We start from the raw sequence: 22149 nt of genomic DNA on the forward strand, positions 1-22149 counted from the left end.
TGAGCTCTAATGCTAGGCTTCTAGAGTTAGAAAGAACCAATTGCATGCTTATCACGTTCCTTTGGCCTCAGGAGTAAGGCCTTGTTTGAGATTGCTTCGCTTTTAAAAAAATTAGCTTTGTCTAAAATTTTAATTTTATTGTGTTTGGTAAATAAATAAAAAGCAGTTTTGATTGAAAATTTTAGGTCACTGGCAGCAGATTTCAGAAGCAACCCAAATGTTACTTTTAGAAGCTGCTTTCAATTAAAACATGGTCCGAAGTTGTTTTATGTACTAAAAACAATTTTATAAGTATTATTTACCAAATGCGAACATGTTTTAATTTATAGCTGATTATTCTTACAACACAATAACAACCGTTTTTTTTTTTTTTTTAAGTCACAGTAATTCCAAACTAACCCTAAGAATTTGGCATAATGGAACACAACTTTGACACAGGTAAATTGAGTTCCATCAATATGTGTAGTAATAGGACGGCTAAGTGCTAACCATATCATCTATATACACCTCTTTTTCCGACGTCATCTGAACAATGACTCGCAAATTACACAATAAACTGGTCGTCCATGAACGGGACTCCAGACCTCAATGATTCCTACTTGGACATGAACATTCTCCTTTTTCTCTGAAGTTTTATCAAATGAAATTATTGAAATGTCACAATGGCCCTCATTAAAATGTCAGAAGATACTGTGATTTGTGCGCAAAGCCAGGGGTAATTAGTCATTTGGGCATGCAACTTTCCCCTCTGGCTTATACGTAAACACAAAATCCATTGTTTGAATCCCTAGCAAGAGAGAAAGGAGCTATATACGGAGATCCCCTAATAAAAATATTAGTTTTGTTTGATTCATCAGTATTTAGTATTTTCTTTCGGACAGAGAGGGGAATTGCAAAAATGAGTTTGATGGACCTTCCCATGGAAATCCTTTCGGACATCCTTACGAGATTACCTGTAGAGTCAGTTCGTTGCCTCCGATGTGTTTCTCAGACCCAGGCACCCAGCCTTGTCAGACATAGTCGAGTGCCCCTCTTTTGTTAAGCTGCACATGCGTTTCCACATAGCTAGCCACCAATGCTATTGCTGAAGCAACATCTCGAGCTATACTGATCTTGAAGAGTCATATTGCCGGAGTACTAAAATAGAGGTAACGGCCATGGAATTGATAAATCACGATGGCAGCAATGGTGAACTTATTGTCTTAGAAGTCTTGTCCACAACCGATCGGTAAGGGTTACAAAGTACACTCTGGTTTCTACGACTTGTTTTGCTTCAAGGATGGCTCTAAACATGGAGATTATTTCTTGGTCAATCCCCTGAGCGGAGAACTCCTAAACCTGCCAACTAGTGACATCCAATATTCAAAGTTTCCGCAATGATTTTTGTGGTATGGGATTGATGGTATCACTAACACCTACAAGATTGTTCGTGTTTCTCACATTCTTAGTACAAAGACCAGGGAGAACTGCTATGTAGGCCAAGTTCTTGAATTAGGCAAAATTCATGGCAGGAGATACTGATACTGTCAAAGTTTTCTTGTGGTTATTTTTATCGCCGGAAAAGTGTGTGCGCGTATATATGTAGACGTGCATTGGTTGTTTCGTGAAATAGGTGGTGGATACAATATAGTTTCTTTTAACTTCGAGAAAGAGGGACTTATATTCCACTCCGGCTACCGGTTGCCAGATTACCATGTTTGCCCCTAAATTTGCACTTGATGACTTTGAGGGGATGTATGGCCATATCGATATATGGGTGATGAAAGACTACGATAAAAAAGAGTGGATGCGAGAGTACATCATAAATCGCAAAATGCCTAGATCAAATTATCACGCGTTTGATTTTCAGTATGCTATTTGTGATGAATGGGCACATGACATACTCTTCATAGATAAAGATGAAGCTGATAGATCAGTACTTTTTTGGATCTAAGGAGTGTTTCTATGAAACCCCTAATCTGTCCAGTCTTAAGAGGAGCTTGATTTCCCTTAAAAAGATTTAGGAATTTGGTTAAAGGGCCAGGAGTATTTATGAATATTATGATTGACAATTTAATTGATCGACTATGCTACTTTATTTCTTATTTGATCATGTAATCTTGGTGCAAATTCCTTGTGAAAGTTGTTCAGCTCAATCTTGTTTGCAAGTTTTCATGAATATCTTCCCACCTGTTACCTGTAATTATTATTGTTAATATTTTAATATTTTCTGCATAGACAGAATTGCTTCATGTGCTGTGGACCTCTGTGTTTTGAACATCCTTGGCTTCCTACCTGTTATATATTCTCTTGGTCATGGCACTGATTAGTGATTACTTATTCATTCTTGCAAAATTCCATTCGCTAACAGTGACAAGCACCGGGTCCTAAAGCATGAGGAAGTATGAGACCCGAACACTCGGGCGTGACATATTGGCCTGCTACTTGGACAGAATTTTGAGACCAAGATTTCTTTGGTTCTATTTTTCATTTTCCAATAAAATACACACACACACATACCGTTTTTCTTTACTAAGGAGGTCCGTTAGTTAAGGAACAGATTTCAATATTTTGACCACTTTTCGATCACATATTTACATCTGAACCGTTTAGTTTTTAGGTCCTAATGTATAGATCACTTCTGCAAATTTTCAACCAAATTAATTATTGTTAAGGTATCTAAAACTGCAATTTACAGTTATGAACACGAACTGTTCAGGTTGGATAGATTCGGTTTGTTCATTGATTTAATCGAGTTCGATACCTTAACAATAATTAATTTGACACTAACCATCGAAAAAAGATTTATTCATTGATTTAATCGAGTTCGGGCAAGAATTTAACCGTTAAATGACTTCAAAACTTTCAGAATTTTAATAATATGACACTAACCATCGGAAAAAGATTTGATATTCGATATTTTCTACGATGATAGATAAGCAAGTTGGGCCTCATGGCCCATGATCCTTGAGTTACTAGCGAATCAAATCAAACAGGGTGTCCATGGAGAGCAGATACCAAAATTTGAATTACACGTTTTCCGAGGAGAGGCCCAGCCAATGGCTGCCCCTGACTCCTCCCCCCTTTAATTGTTTCCGACCAAAAGCAGAGCCCTCCGATGAGGAGTAGGTAATCTCGAGGAATGGCTTCCACGTTCAAATCTGGAGCATCTTTTAAACGACAAACTTTGAATTAAAATTCCTCTCCAAACGACGAGTCAACCAGTCAAAGAGGCGCCAGGCCTCCCCATCATGTGCACTACTGCTGCTCCGGAATGGGAATGTTTCCCTTTTGTTTTGAATCTCATTCGCGAATTCGGGTCCGTATAATCACTTAATTACGACATTGCCACTACACAACAAAACGAATCAATCAACTTCGTCATTGGCTTCGAATTTGTTCAACACCCTAAGCAATGGGATTTGGGACTTTGCGAGCTTCTTCTTCATGCAAGGTGGCGTTCAATGTGTATTTTGACAATTGAAAATGTTATCTATGAGGTTTCGGAGATTGCAAGTTATCAAGTATTGTATGAAAGTTTTAGTCTTTTATTTGTTTTTCAAAGAGTAGGATTAACGAAAATGTAGGAAGAATCATAGGATAAATAATTTATAAAAATCCACTTATTTATTGTCAAACTAGTAATGGGTACCTGTTGATTGATTAGTTTTCTGTTTTCTAATCTCTATTTTTAAGGCTTTAATATTAGGTATTCAAAGATGTATACAAGGACCTAATTTCATATCTACAATATGACTAATAGACATTTCATATTGTATTGATTGGTGGTGGTTTATTTAACATGTCAAATTTTGTGTGAAGTCTAACAAAGAATATGTTATCGTAAGTTAAACAATCATAATATGTGGAATATTGTTATTGTCACTCATATTATCTGATATAAAGTCTTGAGTTGACAACTCAATAATAACATTTTGTCGAGTTTTGTAGTGTGGTTTGCAACTAAATAGAGAATTAACATGATTGGTTTGCAACTCATTGCTGATGTAATTATCTAAATTGGTTAATGCAATTTTCTCATTAAAAAAAGTGGAAAATCGGATCATGAAATCAAATATTAACAAGGTTAGAATCTCTTACTCACGAAGAAGAGTATTTATCAAGATACTATCAAATTTTTACATTTCATTAGCTGAATAAACAAATGTCAATTCTCATACTTCTCACGAATCTTCCTATTCAAAACTCCTCACGTATCTTAGATTATCATCACAAGCCAACAATCTACACTGACTGGCAAAATCAAATCACGAAGAGAAAGAAAAGATTTATTATGCCATAAAATTGTAATTCACACATTTTAAACGTTAAAGATTAGAACGACACACTCACTCACAGAATAATATGATAATTTTTTTTAACTTACTAAAATTAAACTCTCATACTTCTCATTTCGATCAAAAAAAAAAAAAAAGTCTCATAAATCTCACGAATCCACCTAACAAAAAAACCATTCACATGCATCCTGAAGTTCACGTCCATAGATTATCATCACAAGCCAACCATTGCTTAACAATTTCCCCCCACAAATGATTAAGAACAGGCCACGTCTAGAACAAAACGAAAACCCGAAATGGCATTGTCGTGATTATCTTCCCATCTCAGTCCACCTCCGCCCTCTTCACAAAACTTCCATATCAAACCATTTAAAGCCCCTCTCCCCTCTGCTCCAATCCATGAGACTCGTTTTTCAAATATCTGAATGCTTCCAAAACAGAGCCGGGTGTTTTTGGTCCGCCATTTTTGTCAAACCAATCACTAATAATACAAAAACCAGCACCTGAAATCCCACCTCCTCTGTCTCCCCCCAAAAGCCACAAGCTCCTCTCTCTTCTTATACGTACCCCTCTTCTCCTTCCTCTCTGTATTCATTGCTTGCTTGGACTGATTAGACTGAGAGATGGAAAGAAGCTTCGGGAAGGTGGTCAATGCCAACGACAGAGACGAAGAGCTCGCTCTGTTTCTCGAGATGCGGCGCCGCGACAAGGACAAGGAGAAAAATGGAAACTTTCTGCTACTTCCGACCAAGAACGGCGGCGGCGACGAGCTCGATGCTGCTCCTCCACCGCTTGGTACGACGGCGTTTTGGGTTGTTGAAAGTTTCGGTCTTTATGTTTCTACGGTTGGATTGTTTTTGGTGTTGATTTTTCATGGTGGTTTTTTTTTTTTTTTGTGCAGGGTATGATAAGGCGATTTACAAGATTAATGGGTCGGCGGCGCCGGAGCGGAGGAGTAGAGTGGATGAGTTTTTGAACTCGGAGAATGAGAAATCGGACTACGATTGGTGAGTGAGTTCATGTTAAAGGTTGAGTCTTTGATTTTGTGGTTTGTGATGAGCTGATTGAGCGGTCTGATTACTAGGCATTGTGTAATGACTGGTTGAATTGATGAAGGAACTTTGTTTGCACAAGATGGGTTGCCAAATCGGGATTAAGTTTTGCTAAGACTAATGAATTGGCCAATTGGGTGTTGTTTTGTGGTAGAGATCTAAACTTTTAGGACATGTTAGGAGTAATCGGTTTCTGAGGATCATTTCATTGGTTGAGATTTCATATGGTACAAGTTTTTGTTCAAATTACATATGTTTATGCTATGGAATCTATAATGCAATGTCATAGGATGGTTTGTATTGGATTTATGATAAACTTTTTCTATGTTGTCCAGGCTAATTACTCCACCTGCTACCCCTCTATTTCCATCCTTGGAGATGGAACCGCAAAAGACTTCAGTTAGTCAGATTGAGGAACCTAATGCGCGTGATTCTGCTCCTCCAAAATCTAGGGTAAGAACTCTAGCTAACATAAGTTCTGCATAATTATAGAAATGGTCAAATTTGCGATATGAGGTGCAGCATTCCTACATTTGATTCAACTCAGTTGCAGTATTGTTATTCTATCATGTGTTAATTGAATATTTCTCCAGCTTATACATCAGATTTCTTGGACTTGAATCTCGTCTCATCTTTTTATTATTTATTTTGTGAGTTTGGTTTTATGTATCAAGTCATGATTTGGAAAATGGCGGTGCAGCTAGCAAACACAAAGTTAGAGGCTGCTTCAGACAGCAAAATAGCATCTAAGCAGTCAACATTGCCATCACGACCGAATTCTTCCAGTACTAGTAACAGGAGGCCCTCACCATCAAGAGGGCCAACAGCTGCTCCTCGTAGATCTGCAACACCAACTGGACGGCCCACCACATTACCTTCATCAACCAAGCCATCAAGGTCCTCCACACCCAATTCACGAACCACCTTACCATCTGCTAAGCCAGTGGCTCCTCCAGTGAGGTCCTCAACTCCTTCTAGATCCACCGTGCGTTCTTCTACACCAACTGGCAGATCTTCTGTCCCAGCTTCTAAGTCAACGTCAAGATCAGCAACACCAACTCGCCTACCAAGTTCATCAAGTACACCTGCACTGTCTGCTCCTCGTGGCCGTTCTTCTTCAGTATCAAAGTCAGCTCCCCCAAGTTCGAAAAATCCTGCGCCATCACGTGGAAGTTCTCCAACAGTAAAATCTAGGTCGAAATCCTCAGATATGCCTGCTTTCTCACTTGATGCTCCACCAAATTTGAGAACCACTTTGCCACAAAGGCCAAATTCAGCCTCTAGGGCTCGTCCTGGGGCACCAAGTGTTAGATCATCTTCTGTTGGAGCTGTTTCTAGTGGAAAACCTAGACAGCAATCATGTTCACCTTCTAGAGGAAGGGCTTCACATGGCACTGCCAGTACTAATGGGTACTCTCGTCAAGTCACAAGTAAATCATCTCCCAATGACAGTGATGATGTAAATCCTGTACTTATGGGGACCCAAAGTGTTGAGAGAGTAGTGAACCAGAGGAAATTGGCACCACCAAAGCAGTATGACCATTCTACTCAGAAGAATCCTGATGGGAAGTCTTTGTCCTCTGACAGCTTAGGCTTTGGAAGAACACTTTCAAAGAAATCCTTCGATATGGCTATGAGACACATGGTATGCATCATTTTCCTTATTCAACAGCACATTTTTCACTTGATGCATAGTTAGGACTCAGGACTTCCTTCAGTTACCATAACGTATAATGTGATAACATGCATAGTGTTGGACATTGAACCCTTTCATTCCATTCAATGTTATCCAGCTTATGATTAGTGGGATCTATGAAAGTATGTACCACTCTGACAGGTTTTATCATGTACAATGGTAAATACCAATTGTTCTTGTGTCATATTCGATTGCACTGCTTGTTTCTATCGATGCAGTATATAGTTTAACTTTGGCATTTTCTTCTGCAGGATATAAGGCGAAGCGTGCAAGATAACCTACATCCCGTTCTGACAAAAGTTCCAGCCTCCTCTGTGTACAGTGTCCGGACAAGACCAACAAAAAGCAAGACTACTAATGCTACGGATTCTCCTCTTGCTACATGCAGCAATGCTAGCTCTGAACCAAGTGTCAACAATATTTCTGCATACTTTGAAGGTTGTGAAATTGAGGACATTGATCATGGAAGTGAGAAAGGAAACTCCTCTCCAGCATGCCAGCAAGGCAGGTGACAATTGGTTCGGGATTATTGGTTTTTATCCATTGTCATTCTCCCACCATTGTTATTTTACGAGGTTGCCTAGTCTACGTGGTATTTAAGCTCAGACATCCCCGAAAGGAGCTGATGGTAGAAGGCCAGCTAAACTACTGTAAATTTTAAAGAACTAAGTCCGCGAGTGCATGTCTTTTCTAGACTTCTCACTATGTTAGTGGAACAAAAATCAGGTACATTCGATCGGTGAGCCATAATTTGGGTCATCTGTTAAGCTACTTGTTTAGCAATGATTGTTTGTACTAGATTAATTATTGAAAATTGAAGGGCTCCTTCAGCTTTTACATTTGCTTTGCTGCTCATATGTTCTATTCTGGTCATGTCTGGATAACTTATACGTTAGCTTACGCATTTTAACATTAGATAACCAAAAGAAGAATAAGATCAAAGAACTTGATTCTTGTTCCCTTTCACAATTACTTGTTTGTGTTGGTTTTGCCAACTCTAGTTTCAGAAATGGAGAGATATCTCCCAACCAAAAAGATAAAAATAAAAACAAAAAAAATAGCAAGGCAATCTTAGGGCGAAGGTCTGTTTCGTTTCTCTCTTTAGTTCAAAAGACTTCCTCTTTCAATAATCCGCTTTTGAATGAAGCACAAGAGACAAGACAAAAAGAAAAAAACTCGATCTGAAAAAGAAAGGTGGATAAAGTAAAGAATTGGCATAACTGAAAGAATATTTGCCCCCAAAGGCTTGTACACCTTGTGGCCTCTTAGTTCAAAGTTCCAACTTTCTGTGTTTGTGGAACTTCAGGTCCAATTAAAATCTAGTCTTAGAAAGAAGAAGGATCAACTTTGTAGTTTGTAGCGTTTCCTTTGAAAGTGTTTGAACAAACAACAATTTGATGTATTCAACAATTGCAACAAGGGGCTGTCAATCATTGATTCACATCAAGGTCTTGAATAGTAGTAGTTAGGCAGGTGTGATCTTCTATTATTTTGTCAAAGAAGAAAGAAGAGAGATTGTTTGACTCATTCATTTCCAAGGAGGAATTATTGGAGTAAACTGTTCGACATCAACTTAAAATAAAATGTTGATGCCTTGATTTAGGGTTTGGTAAATTAAAATTCTATTAATGCAAGTGTGTATAAGAAGTTTGAAACTTCAAGCATTGTCAGCGTTTCAGTGGGGAAGGACATATGGTTTCAGTGGGGAAGGACATATGGTTTATGGTTTCAGTGGAGATGTGGAGCAAATGAATAGACTTTTGACTAGAAACATGAGCGCTCCCATAAGTCCCTCTCAAACCCACAAAACAGACTTCAGAGTTTTAGCTTTAGCTGTTCTGTGAAACAAAGAAAATTAAAATAACAATGTCACCATCAATACTCAATTGTCGTCCGTGCTCCTGCACTCGTTTCTGTTGACACCAAACTATTTTGACCCCTTCCCATTATCTAATCTCCTTAGCACTCCTTCACTAATCCAATTCTTATTTCTTATACATACCCAGTCATGGATTTTAATCTTTTCCAAGTCTGTCTCAGTTCGTATGCCTCTGAACTTTTTGGGTTTCAGTTTCTGCTCATAGAATTTAGAAAGACAAGCCCAGATAAGCATATTGCACCCTTTTGGCCTGTTTGCTGCTGAAGAACCAATTCAAGTTCAGGTCAGCTTTCCAATTCCAAGTTAGTCTCATTTTTAATGTGAATTGTTACACACTTTATTTCAGTTACAATTTCTTACTAAGGTTTTTCATCAAGCTCCCAGCTTTTGCTTATTTCAAATTTCACTTCCTAGATCTTGAGTACTCATGTTTATTTACTTCTGTTTAGTGGGTTGCTGAATTTCAAGGTTCGGGGTATAAGAGGTTTAAGATACAAGAAGACATGTGGTTCGGGGAGTAGAGAATTGGAATTGTATGTTGCAATGGTTTGTAGTTGCTTTGGTGTGCTCAATTGGTGCAAAGGAAATAAGAATTTGGAACCTTCCAGCCAAGCCCAAGGTAAGAGAATGACTATGACTTGGTCATATTAATTCTTCATTTTTACTAAGGTGAACTCTTCTACTGCAAAGCAGTACAATTTGCATCTTGTGCTTCCCTGGTCATTGGTCAAGTTCTTTGCAGAAATAGTAGTTTGTAGCGATTCGGTACTATATTGAACTTCAAAATCAAACTAATTTTGGTAAAGTGGATGCAAAAGGGTTTTTGTTAAATTTCCAATTTGCACCTTTAGACCTTTTGCTTTTTTTTAGTAACTAAATAGACGGTTATAGAGCTTTTACAAGCTTCTCATTGCTATATAAGAAATCTCACATCTAGAAGCACATTGCAATACTTCCTAGAAGATTTAAGATCCGTCGATATACATGTAATTTGTAGATGTGTATGTCCAAGTTTCACTAGGGAATTGAAATTTGTTGACCATCTATTCAACTGATGAACTGAACTATAATTGAAGGGAATAAGAAAGATTGATTTTTTGTATGTGGGTGTGCTAGGCTAGGTGTCCAGTACATATGCATGTTTTAGATCTTTGTTTATGGTTCTTGCTGGTTCTGAACTGGACAAATTGATCTAACCAGAGTTTCTTTGTCTGTGTGTATGGAATGCATGGTCCTTTAGGCATTCCTACCAACAATGTAAGGCTCTTTTCTTATAATTCATTGAGGTCAGCGACCAGGAATTTTCATCCTTCAAACAAAATAGGTGGAGGAGGCTATGGAGTTGTCTATAAGGTGATATCAATGAACATTATACTTGTTAAAATGCATTAATTCCTACTGCAATTCCCTATTATCTGGAGAGGAAACTTTCAAACACACAGATAGAGATTAAGAAAAACTCATGTAAGTAGCTCAATAAGGAGCTATAATAATTAGCCTCCTGGACCAAGAATCTCTTTATTACAGCCGCAAACACTCAATATGTGAGTGTTTCAATCCCACATTGCCACAAATTGCCACTGTACATGCTTTAATCCCAGACATAAAGGTCCTAGATTGACTACTTTTTTTAGTATTGAAACTGAGATGAGAGAGTAGATTGCGGACCTCTTTAAAGTTCTTATACTGTTATACGATGTATTGCAGGGAGTTTTAAGAGATGACACAGAAGTTGCGATCAAGTGTCTTTCTTCAGACTCTAGACAAGGAGCAAATGAATTTTTGACAGAGATCAACACGATATCAAGAATACGACACCCAAACCTGGTCGAGCTTATTGGCTGCTGTGTGGAGGACAATCACCGAATATTGGTATATGAATATCTGGAGAACAACAGTCTTGCAAGTTCTTTGCTTGGTAATTACTAGAATATTAAAGTTGTAAGTTGGCATATATTTCATATGTTATGAATTGAGATGACTTTCAGCTCTGCTTTGCTCTGCTCTTTTTCTAGCTGCAAGTCTAGATCTTATCCTTTTCGATATGTCATTTTTCTGAAAGAATAATTCATGACTTCATGATATGATTTTCTCTGTAAGTAAAAGTGCTAAAATTCAACAACTATTTTGACAGGTTCAAAAAGTCATGTTCCTCTAGACTGGCCCCAGAGAGCAGCAATTTGCCTGGGTACAGCTACTGGTCTTGCTTTTCTTCATGACGAAGCTGAACAACATATTGTGCACAGAGATATCAAGGCTAGCAATATACTTCTCGATGCAAACTTTCGTCCTAAAATTGGAGATTTTGGGCTGGCAAAACTTTTTCCTGATAATGTCACTCATCTTAGTACTAGAGTGGCAGGAACTGTGTAAGCTTGAATTCTACTTTTCACATTTCATTCACCTCCATCTTGGGCCATTTAGTAATTGAAAGATTTTTTTTTAAATGCAGTGTCATTGGGGTTTTCTCAGTAATTCAAATCATTAATTCAAGTAGTAACTTCGTCTAATGATCTGTGCCTGCAGTGGATATCTGGCCCCAGAATATGCACTTTTGGGACAGCTTACAAAAAAAGCAGATGTATACAGCTTTGGGGTTCTCGTGCTTGAAATAATTAGTGGCAGAAGTAGTAGTAAGGCAGCCTTTGGTGACAAACTGATGGTTCTGGTGGAATGGGTAAATACTCGAATCAAATTAATTGTTGATGTAATACTTACAGATTTCTTATTTTGAGACTCTTGACAAATATAAAAATGCTTCTGCAGACTTGGAAACTAAAAGAAGAAGAAAGGCTTATAGAAATTGTTGATCCAGAATTGACTGCATATCCAGAGGCTGAGGTAATGCGCTTCATTAAGGTTGCGCTCTTTTGTACTCAAGAAGCTTCGCATCAAAGGCCGGCCATGAAGCAAGTAGTGGAAATGCTTTCCAAAGAGGTACAGCTAAATGAGAAGCTACTAGTAGAACCAAGGCCAAGGAGGTATGCACCTCATCATGGAGGTGGTGCCAGTGGGGAGGGAACATCATCTTCTCAGTCAGATAAAGATAAACGCGGGAAATCATTGGCAAATCCTGATGTAACTTCCACCCAGTCGTATATATATGAATCTCAAACGCAAATGTTTCCCAGGTGATTATTCTTTGGCTGACCATAGTAAAATGTTGGAAAATTGCAAAACTTTGCAGGTTCTTGACATCTTTTTCTCTTTGCTGAGTACGTAGGAACTAGGAAGTGAGACGAAGATATTAGTATGCAAGTGCTTGATATATCCATGCCATCTTTAGTAAAATAAAATGATAAATCTTTTACATTGGAGAGAATCGTGATTGATCGACCTATTCTAATCTTAACCAATTGTTTACATCGATGTCAAAGAAATGTTCTCTTACTGCCCCTCGACTTATTCTAACCTCATTTTCCTTCGCTAAGTGATCTGTGTATTCATTTGAAAATACTGTTTTCCACCATTAAATAGATTTTTATCTGAATGTTCGATAAATTTGACAATATGATAACATAATATACGATATCATCTCACAGAAGAGAACATATATCGTCCATGTTTCTGGAACTATCTATATATTATATCTTTTCTATATAATGTGTAGAAAATTTGAAGTACCCAACTATCTATTTCATACTCCAAAGTCCATCCATGGAAGAGAGCCATTTGGCAGACTCAAAAGAGACACTGCGCGCCTAACAATGCTCACATGGACTTAACCCCAAACTATGGTGAAAGTCTAGGATCATATAACAACTCGATCAGGCATCTCCAAGCCACTGCTATTTGCTCGAACCTTGTAATAACTCGTGACTTTTGGAAATCTCTGATCACCAAGAGTGTGCAAATAATCAACATTAATGTATCGACTCAAAAGAAATTAATGTTCTCTTATCAGATAGCTAGTTTGGTAGTCACTTATTCATCCTATCAAAATCAGCGATCAAACATTACTCATTTCTCTTGTTCATCTAGAGCAAGCTTGAGGCACAATGATCAAAGCACACTAAAGATGCCATATGGAGCTTGAGCTAACGAGCAGAAAATTGAAGACTAAACCAATTAAGTAATTAAATATATACATTAACAAACCAAAAGCCATGCATGGAAGAGAAATTAATTTACATGCTCATATAGTCATATAATATGGATTATATAATTTTCAATGTTACGATGAAGTCTAGGATCACTCAAACTCACACCAATATGTCTAAGCATGAGCCACAGCCACCTCCTCTGGCTTAGGGTTCCAGTGAGCAGGGGGACTCTGCTTCAGCTTCACCAGAATCTGACGCATCCTCGAAAGATCGGTGGGCTTCCCAGGCTTCGGCCCATGAATCAAAACCACAGAACCCGTCTTCTTCTCCTTGTCTGCTCTCTTCCCCCTCTTCTGATCAATCGCTGCAACCTCACGAGGAATCATCTCCGCAACTGCTTTCCAGTAATTCCTCTCAGCTTCTGCATGAAACTTGCCCTGATTTTCCAGAAATACCCTCTCGACTTCTCTGTTCGAAGCCTTCTTCTTCTCCACGTTCAGCTCCCGCTTCCTGTAGAACTCCACTTTGAACGCCTCCGCTTCCTCTATTATCTGCTTCAGCTTCTCCTTCTCCTTCTTCTCCTTCTCCCCCAGCTCAATTGCATTCCGCCTGCGTATCATATATAACATCATCCATTACGTCAGCAAACAAGAACTAATTCCAACTGCCACTACTATTGGGACTGATCAATTTTCACTTAATTACCTCCGCCACTCTCTCAGGGCAACCCCCTCCTCCGCCTCGGAGCTTCCAAATCCACCGCCGGCTGAAAAGATCGACGGCGGAGATTCAGTCTCTCCGTCGTCGAAGGGGCGGGTAGACCCGGATCCGAACGATGACATGGTTTTCTTTTCTGTCTCTCGGACCCTGGGGGTCTTTCGCTCCGTAGTAACGGTTTGTTTGGAGTCGGTTCGAGTCCTCGTTTCGAATCAATTAAAAGCGCCGTCACGCGGGGAATATAGATATTCTATTACTAGGTACAGAGTAACATGGCGCGCTGTGAATTTTAATTGGCTGGAATCACCTGCCGAGCAGAGATATGTTCTGGACAGCGAATGGAAGAGTGCCACGTTATTTTTGTTCTTTTCCTGCTTTATTTTCTGGAATCTACGTGCCTGTTTTTCATGTGACTAGTCTTCGTGATTCTTCTCCAAACAAAAAAGAGAGAAAAAGATAGTCTGCGTGATCACTCTTATTTTGATTAACAGGTTAGGCAGCTTTCCCATGATTAAAGGCTTTTTTTCCTTAATTGTTTTTTTTATAAGTCCCACGAATAAAGCTACATCTTTCTAGTAAAACACTTTTTCTTTATAACAATTTTTTTTTTCTTTTATCTTTATTTGACACAAGAAATTATTGTTTTTAGTATGTAAAGATTTAAATCTAAGATCTATTGAAGTAAAAACATGATGACAAAAATCGAAAATAGAAGTTATTTAAACCTCATATAAGGAGTATATAAATGAGAATGTTTAACTAAACGAACATTCAGTTTCTTAGATTTTCACAAACAGAATGAAATTCTTTCAAAAAAAAATAATAAAAAAAAACAACAAGTGAGACGAATAATGACATAAAAATACAATTTGTTTTGTGTGCTCCAACAATAAATAAATTTGATAGTCATTGCGATCTTCTCGCACAAGTCACAACATGCATGGACATTGCATGCATTGTGTGAAAACACATGCTTCACATATACCAAATTCTCAAAGATGCTCTTGAAGAAGGAACTATACTTGGGCACTAGTTTCAAAGAGTCTTAACAATTCGGTTTCGAGGCCCAACCCAATAGCTGAATGAAGCCCATATTAGGCCATCCGTACTAAAAATGTGGAGGCCCATTTAGATATTGACAGTCACAAGTCAATGAGTCGTCAGCTGAAATATTCACGCTACTGTAAAAAGCCTAGTGTAATAAAAATTGTATATTCATTTTTTTTTTTGGTTTGACGTGCTATCCAACGGTCAATAAGTGCACCTTCAAAAATTAAGGCCTCCCAAATAAGACACGTGCCCAACTTTTTCCACAAATACCCGCGAAGGGTATGACACGCAATAGCGACAGGTAACGTACGGAAGGGCTATTCAGTAATTTCTGCGATAACTGACCCTGTCCGGCTATAAATACAGCGCACCCTCGCTGTTTGAAACCGAAGGCCATTTAGATTTTTAGAGAGGGAGAGAAATAGGGAGAGAGAGAGAGAGAGAGCGAGAGGGTCTTAGAGAGTGAGAAATAGTGAGGCAAAACTGGAAAATTACTGCAAATTTTTCCACAGAAAACCCCCTGATCTTTCCAACATTTACGAATTCACCATCTCTCTTGGCGCGCTTAGGTTTCACAAATTGATCTGAATGAGCAGTTTAGGGTTTAGGTCCGTGGTCTATCACGGCGAGCTGTGCTTGGGTGAGCTCGACGCTATTCCGGTGACGGAGGGGAAATTTCAGTTCCCGAACAACGAGATTCGAATCCATCACATATCGCAGCAAAGTGAACGCTGTCCACCCCTCTCAGTTCTCCAAACGATTTCCTCATTTTCGGTTAGATGCAAGCTCGAATCGGCCACCCCTGTTGAACAGCCTCATTTGATCAACCTCCACGCCTCCTGTTTCTACGAGCTCAAGGTCCACTCAGTCGATTGTTTTCCGTTTTCGTTTCGAGTTATTGGTTCAGATTTCTGGTTAACATGCTGAGAAAATGTGTTTAATAGTTCCAAAATATGTGGATTTACATTAATTGGCTGAAAACTTTAGTTAATGAGGTAGTATAGCTGGCTAATTGAATAGCTTAGAGGAATGTGATCTAGGTTTTGTTGTAAATGTCTTGAACCCTAGTTGGTGACGAAGTAGTGTGATAACGGAATGACTTGGTTTTGTTGTGCAGACGGCGGTAGTGTTGGTTGGGAATGAAGAGATTCACTTGGTGGCAATGCCAAGTAAGCAGAAAAAGTTTCCGTGCTTTTGGTGCTATTCGGTTCCTTTAGGTCTGTATAATGCTTCTCTTGGAATGCTGAACCCAAGGTGTCTCTCAATTGTATTTGATCTCGACGAGACTCTAATTGTTGCCAACACAATGAAGTCGTTTGAGGATAGAATTGAGGCTTTACGAAGCTGGATTGCACGAGAGAGTGAAACGTCGCGAATAGCCGGAATGTCTAATGAAATGAAACGTTACATTGACGATAGGTGGTTGTTGAGGCAGTATATAGATAATGATTGTGTGGTGGATAACGGACAGGTGTATAAGATTCAAATGGAGGAGGTTCCTCCACTGTCAGGTAACCACGAGAGAATCCGTCGGCCCATCGTTAGGTTGCCAGACAGGAACATCGTGCTCACTCGCATCAATCCCGAGGTTTGGAAAGACTTCTATGCTTGTTTGTTTTCTCGGTTCTATTGTTTATTTAATTGTACAAGTTTCAATATCTGCTAACTTAACTATTTATGTGTGCAATTGAATGCTGAGGTTTAGGAAGATTCAATAGATCTATTATGCTGTGTATAAGAACATATCATCCATAACCAGGAGTTAAATACCAATGTAGGGATAGATTGGGTAGTTAAATACCAATGTAGGGATGGATTGGGTTATGTTAGGGCTGTACAAGAATTATGTGCGTAGTTGAGGTATATACTTTTTTGCATTTGAGGAGGCGGTGTCACTGCCTAGGTTTTTTTAACAGCTGCACTGCTTATTTAACAACATTTGTCTCTTAGCTTGTTGGTCCTTTTATACTAGTACCCAGACAATTAAAAATGAAATAAAAAGGAGAAATACTGATAAGTAGTCATCCCATCAGAGTTGCTGCATTTTTCGTTACACATTATTGATAGTTCATACTAGCATGTGAAAGGTTACAGTATATTTCATTTTTCCTCTGCAGGTTCGTGATACAAGTGTGCTGGTCAGGTTACGGCCTGCGTGGGAAGATCTGAGAAGTTATTTAACAGCAAAAGGACGCAAGCGGTTTGAAGTTCATGTCTGTACGATGGCTGAAAGGGACTATGCATTAGAAATGTGGAGGCTTCTAGACCCAGAAGGACAACTAATAGGTTCAAAGCAACTTCTTGACCGTGTTGTTTGTGTCAAATCAGGTAAGCAAGCCATCATATTAGTAATATTGTAGCTTATATCATAATTGGTCTTGATAGACCCTTATTTTCTGTTGAGCTGTAATACTTATAAGTTGAAGTTATTATGCCATTTTTACAAGGTTTTATCAGCATTATTTGAACACAATCTTATTGTATGAAATAGAAATCGTCAGGGATGGCCCTGATGGTGTAACTAGTCCTATTGCATATCTTGATTAGCTGTTTTAAAATATTGGTCTGTGGGGTAGCTATTTACTCTTTGTTTATGTTTTTGACCGGGGTTTTAACTCATTAGGTTCGCGGAAATCTTTACTCAATGTCTTCCAACTTGGAACGTGCCATCCAAAGATGGCCATGGTTATTGATGATCGTTCAAAGGTCTGGGAAGATAAGGATCAACCTCGAGTTCATGTAGTTCCAGCTTTTACTCCTTATTATGCTCCTCAAGCAGAGGTACTTCATTTTATAAGTTTATTCTTGTATGAGTTTGGTTTTGTATTTGGCAAATTTTATTTAGATAAATTATTTTCTTCTTCCTATTCCATTGTAGTTTTTAACTTGATTTCTTCGACAGACAGCAAATGCCGTTCCTGTCCTCTGTGTAGCAAGAAATGTTGCATGCAATGTCAGGGGCTGCTTTTTTAAGTAAGATTAACATTACGTTGTTAATTGTAATAAATGTGAGTTTCAAAGAACTTGCTTCTAAGTCATTTTGTAATGCCACTTGTTTTCAGAGAGTTCGATGAAATTTTCTTGCGAAGAATTTCTGAAGTTTTTTATGAAGATGAGGTGGTAAATTTACCTCCTTCTCCTGATGTGAGCAATTACTTGATATCAGAGGTATGTGAATTGAACATATATGATTCTTAATTAATTGATTGAAAGTTACTATTCCTGTATACTTTATGATATCAACTAAATGCTTTTGATGTCAGGATGCTGGTTTTGTACCAAATGGAATTGCTCCCTTTAGTGAAGGAATGCATGGTGGTGAAGTTGAACGGAGATTGAACCAACCTGTAAGCTTTTCTTTCCTTGCTGCAGTGTTCCTGTTGTTGCTTTGTGTGCTGTATTAGCCATGATGATTTGTGTGCACTTATACAATTGTAATCCTTCTCAGGATGATAAGGGTGTTATGGACTCAATGGCTTATTCTAATCATGCTGAGTTAAGACCTGACAACTCCCAGAAACCTGTAGCAACTGTCCTCAATGTCCCTGGTGCAACATCTTTGAGACCGGTCATGCCTACTCAGAGTATGGGAGTCTTTTGATGCTAGTTTTATAATATCCTGGTTATACATATTGCATTGTACCGTATTTGCCTACACTGTATACTAATTTCTCTTTGGTTATGCCTTAGAACCTAGTTTGCTTGGACCTCTTGTTAGACGAGACAGCTTTTCTGATCGTGATAATAACATGAAGAGAGGACTTCTTGGTACAAATCCTTGCCTAGATATAAGGAGTCAAAGCTCTGGTGAACCCCCAAATTCATCTAGAGTACCTGCACAAACTTCAGCATCCACAGTACATGCACAAGGAGGATGGTTGGTGGATGATGACAATAAAAGAGGACATTTAAGTTTTCGACCTCCTGTTTCTGGTCAAGAGTCTGATGTCTTAAAACTTGAGAAGCTGATTCACCAGAATCCGTTTAGTCTTAATAAACAGTCTGCTCCGACTGGTTTACTCTCTCAGACATCTGAGGCAAGGAGGGAAGAGGTTTGTTCTGATTGCTAAAAATTCATTAAGAATCACTAACTGGTTTTGCCAATCTTAACTGAGGTGTAGCTCAAAGGACTCTAACACTCAATACTTGCTCTATTTGCAGGTTAGCTCTGGACATGATTTCCCAAAGCAAAATCTTCCTTTTCCAAGTGTGTTATCAGGTAGGTGACTTGTTTCACATGGTAAAGAAGCTCATATTATTGAAGCCAGTTGGATGATTCACATTATAAACTGTAATCACTTCCTTATTTCATTGGAATAGTAAACTCTTGCCGAGAAGGTCTACTTGATATATTATGGTGCACCATATGCTAGCAAGTCAAAGTCTCTTGTTCCAGGAGTCTGTTATTTACTATAGGCTATCATTTGTACGCGAGTCATATGAGACATTTAGTAACTCCATCTTCAATGGAGAGAATAACATAGATTTTGTTAAATCCATTCATAATGTGTGGAATGGGTGACCACTCAATTTAACCTTTCCTTTTAGTTAGATAGTTTAATTAGGTTTTTTCTTATTATCTCATGCAGCTGGAATTCTTTAGTGGGAGATGTTATTCAGAACTCAAAATGGCCTTTTGTCTTCCCCTGAGCATTAGAAAGATCATGAAATAAGTGTGTTAAATAATTTTCTAGTATAGTTTACTTCCATTTACATCGAAAAATAAAAAGAGAATTCATAATAAGGTGTCTTTTCATTTTACTGTTTTTCATTTGTGACTGTACTTAGCTATTATTTGGTTGTGTGTGCAGAGGCTGGTGTGTCTCAGAATCAGGCATCTTCTTTTAAAAAAGAATCTGGAAAAGTGAACGCGCTGCCGTCCCCTTTATCTATTGGTGTGCTGCAGGAAATCGGACGGAGATGCGGCTCAAAGGTACAAATAACTGAAGTCCCTCCTCCCCCATCTAGACTTTTCATTTTTATTTATTATTGTTATTTTTAATGGAGTTCATGTTGTGACACAGGTTGAATTTAAGGCTGTTATAAGCACCAGTAACGATTTGCAGTTTTCTTTTGAGGTCAGTGGAAGTCAATGTATATTCAATTGTATTTCAGTAATTTTCGCTAAAACTTACAGAGCTCTTACTAATTCAATGAATACCCACATATAATTTAAAATGTTGTCTTATTGTGTGGCATTTCTCAATATAAGCCGGAATATATTTTCTTGGTTTCGGTTTTGGTGGAATGAATTAGAAAACTGGGAAATGATTTGAAGTTCATTTTCCATTTGTTACATTTTGAATTTTACTTGGTATCATTAGAAAGTAATCTTGTATCATTTGGACTCTTATCTTTTTCTTAAAAAGGTGCTCTTCACTGGGGAGAAGATTGGTTTTGGAACAGGAAGGACAAGAAAGGATGCTCAACAACAGGCTGCTGAGAATGCACTTCACAGCTTGGCTGGTAATATTATTCTTGAAGCCACATTCTCTGTTTTCCTCACATTTGTTTTGTTTTGTTTTTTCCTTTTTCCTGTGTGTGCCGGTTTCACTTATACCAGCCAAATGTTAAATATGAAATTGCAGAAAAATATGTCTCATATATTGCACCGCAATCTGGAGCAGTGGACAAAGATTTTGATAAACTCTCTCTTGGAAATGAAAACGGATTTGTTTTGGACATAGTTGGTCCAGGATCAGCTGAGGGGCTAACGGAAGATGGATTGCCAAAAGAAAGTACTTCTGAGGTGGGGATTCGATGATGCTTTCATTACTTGATTATTTTCTATGTTCAGAAACATAGGTGATGCTTGGATAAAGGGTATGTGGGCAAGACATTTCCAGATCAGGGGTAGTGGTTTTATAAGGAAAACCACTCCTACTTTGCATATTGCATCGCACGAAGATGTGATGGCTAAACACTGAAAGGGGAGTGGCTTCATGTCAGCTAATGCTGCCTTTTAGGCTCCATTAATTCCTGTTTGAAAGGTACGGGATTGGTTGTCTGTCCCTCATTTCTACCCATTATCCAAGTATTCCCATGTACTTGGTTTAGTTTTTTTTTTTTTAAAATATTGTAAGAGTTTTTGATAGTTATCTCTTCGGTAAACATTGTAAGTAGGGTTATTCCCTCGTGACTTCCCTCACTGCATGAAGATTTTAAAAATCTCGCAGATTCCCATATTTCCCTCAAATTATATACTGGATTTAACATATGCAATGCCCATTTTCTTCCTGTGAGAGTGAAGTTTCTGCACCCTTAGTGACTCCTTTTCTGGACAAATAGAAAACACTAGAGCTTAATCTAGTACATGCAATCATCAAAAATTTACCTGACTAAAATATTCAATGCTAAATGCACAGGCTTCTGAAGGTGAGCCTGGGAGCTCTTCTACTGTGGCGAGTCAGCAAGTTCAAAAGCGTGCCAATTCCCCAAGGTAACACCGGCAATTTCTGAAATTGAGCCATTTATCTCCCGGATCTGCAGCTGTATGATTGACCAATAGTAGAAAGTGATGATCAGATATTGGCTTATGGCACTTTCTTCAACCATGAGTTTAATGCTCCTAATTCATGTTCATGCTTTCAAATTCTTATTTTAGTAACAATGTTTGCAGGTTGCTACAGTCTCTTTCGAATAAACGATCCAAGGAAGAACTAGCGGGCGGTCCACGAAACCTATCATATTCTCGGCTGAGGAAGGGCCCTAAAGACAAACCTCAGGACTGAAGTCATCACAATCAAGTCCTTCTGCTAGTGCATCCTCCCTCTCGGAGAAATGAGGTGACGATCCCACAAAGTCCAATGGAACCATCTTTCTCTGGTTTACAATTAGCAGTGACAGAGAGGGAGAGGAGAGAAAAAGGAGCGGGCTTTCGAGGCATAACTTGGCATCTCATACTACTCGAAGTATCTCTTTCACTTGGCGTAGTTGTTTTAAATATTGCAAAGGTGAAGGAGTATTTGTAATATTGTTGTTGGAAAGGTGGGCTATGATTTTTTTTCCCATTTTGCCCCCATCTTTTCCTGCTTACATAGTGATATTCCAGTTGAATGTGGGGAACTTGGGGATTGTCATCTCTTCTTGTTCAGGGCATCTTAGGTTTAACATCATGTTATGATCCTCTACCTCCCTTCCGAGCACTATTGTACAGTAGACTCATACAAGTTTTAGTTACTTGAAGCGTTTGCAGATGACTTTTTCCAATGTTATTTTCATGAGTCTACAAACGTATAACAGCTTCAATCATATTGGCAATTCATTCCATGCATCTATATTCTATCGGAAGCAATTTGTCAAGACAACATGTATATCTTTTTGACCATTATGCAAGATGAATTTACAGGAGTCCGAGAAGTCATAATGAGCAATTACGTAAAAAAAATTGATTTTTTTTTGTATAAACACTAAATAAATGTCAATAATCAAGAAA

At 38.4% G+C, this 22149-nt stretch overlaps 3 protein-coding genes across 6 annotated transcripts; 2 read left to right on the forward strand and 1 right to left on the reverse strand.

The window, feature by feature from the left end:
- Window positions 1-4540: 4540 nt before the first annotated feature.
- Window positions 4541-12242, forward strand: LOC112194093. The gene is made up of 12 exons (XM_040516947.1): window positions 4541-5072; window positions 5179-5284; window positions 5665-5782; window positions 6030-6974; window positions 7277-7534; window positions 9110-9187; window positions 9373-9523; window positions 10145-10257; window positions 10612-10822; window positions 11039-11273; window positions 11431-11581; window positions 11671-12242. The coding sequence occupies exons 1-12, from the start codon at window positions 4901-4903 to the stop codon at window positions 12037-12039; spliced, it is 2907 nt and encodes a 968-aa protein (XP_040372881.1). The 5' UTR covers window positions 4541-4900; the 3' UTR covers window positions 12040-12242.
- Window positions 12243-12972: 730 nt separating this feature from the next.
- On the reverse strand, window positions 12973-13862 carry LOC112191947 (clathrin light chain 2). Its single transcript, XM_024331439.2, has 2 exons — window positions 13653-13862; window positions 12973-13556 (listed from the first exon to the last, which is right to left on the reverse strand). Exons 1-2 carry the CDS (start codon window positions 13787-13789, stop codon window positions 13121-13123), a joined length of 573 nt encoding a protein of 190 aa, XP_024187207.2. The 5' UTR covers window positions 13790-13862; the 3' UTR covers window positions 12973-13120.
- Window positions 13863-15108: 1246 nt separating this feature from the next.
- On the forward strand, window positions 15109-21962 carry LOC112192571 (RNA polymerase II C-terminal domain phosphatase-like 2). Of its 4 annotated transcripts, none has more exons than XR_002933557.1 (16): window positions 15109-15572; window positions 15832-16302; window positions 16832-17042; window positions 17338-17495; window positions 17617-17687; window positions 17777-17882; window positions 17978-18061; window positions 18163-18298; window positions 18405-18766; window positions 18876-18933; window positions 19526-19647; window positions 19739-19792; window positions 20084-20180; window positions 20303-20704; window positions 21080-21153; window positions 21334-21401. XR_002933557.1 is itself a non-coding variant. In XM_024332365.2 (16 exons), the coding sequence occupies exons 1-16, from the start codon at window positions 15303-15305 to the stop codon at window positions 21443-21445; spliced, it is 2547 nt and encodes an 848-aa protein (XP_024188133.1). In that variant the 5' UTR covers window positions 15109-15302; the 3' UTR covers window positions 21446-21962. The 4 variants fall into 4 exon arrangements, 2 of the variants coding, with proteins under 2 accessions (XP_024188133.1, XP_040372260.1); XM_024332365.2 differs by having other exon boundaries at window positions 20303-20463; window positions 21334-21962; XR_002933558.2 differs by lacking the exons at window positions 21080-21153; window positions 21334-21401 and adding an exon at window positions 20891-21013.
- The last annotated feature ends 187 nt before the right edge of the window (window positions 21963-22149 follow it).

This window comes from Rosa chinensis, chromosome 3, assembly GCF_002994745.2.
Source record: "Rosa chinensis cultivar Old Blush chromosome 3, RchiOBHm-V2, whole genome shotgun sequence".
Taxonomy (NCBI): domain Eukaryota; kingdom Viridiplantae; phylum Streptophyta; class Magnoliopsida; order Rosales; family Rosaceae; genus Rosa; species Rosa chinensis.

What these genes read in the sequence shown, in the direction of transcription:
- LOC112194093 (XM_040516947.1), top strand. Translation starts at nt 4,901, where the DNA reads ATGGAAAGAAGCTTCGGGAAGGTGGTCAATGCCAACGACAGAGACGAA. An exon ending in AAGAACCAATTCAAGTTCAG is followed by an intron (nt 9,188 to 9,372) that starts GTCAGCTTTCCA and finishes CTGAATTTCAAG; the next exon opens with GTTCGGGGTATAAGAGGTTT. An exon ending in TCTTGCAAGTTCTTTGCTTG is followed by an intron (nt 10,823 to 11,038) that starts GTAATTACTAGA and finishes CTATTTTGACAG; the next exon opens with GTTCAAAAAGTCATGTTCCT.
- LOC112191947 (XM_024331439.2), bottom strand. Translation starts at nt 13,789, where the DNA reads ATGTCATCGTTCGGATCCGGGTCTACCCGCCCCTTCGACGACGGAGAG. An exon ending in GCCCTGAGAGAGTGGCGGAG is followed by an intron (nt 13,557 to 13,652) that starts GTAATTAAGTGA and finishes TATGATACGCAG; the next exon opens with GCGGAATGCAATTGAGCTGG.
- LOC112192571 (XM_024332365.2), top strand. Translation starts at nt 15,303, where the DNA reads ATGAGCAGTTTAGGGTTTAGGTCCGTGGTCTATCACGGCGAGCTGTGC. An exon ending in CCTGTTTCTACGAGCTCAAG is followed by an intron (nt 15,573 to 15,831) that starts GTCCACTCAGTC and finishes TTTGTTGTGCAG; the next exon opens with ACGGCGGTAGTGTTGGTTGG. An exon ending in GACGGAGATGCGGCTCAAAG is followed by an intron (nt 19,648 to 19,738) that starts GTACAAATAACT and finishes GTTGTGACACAG; the next exon opens with GTTGAATTTAAGGCTGTTAT.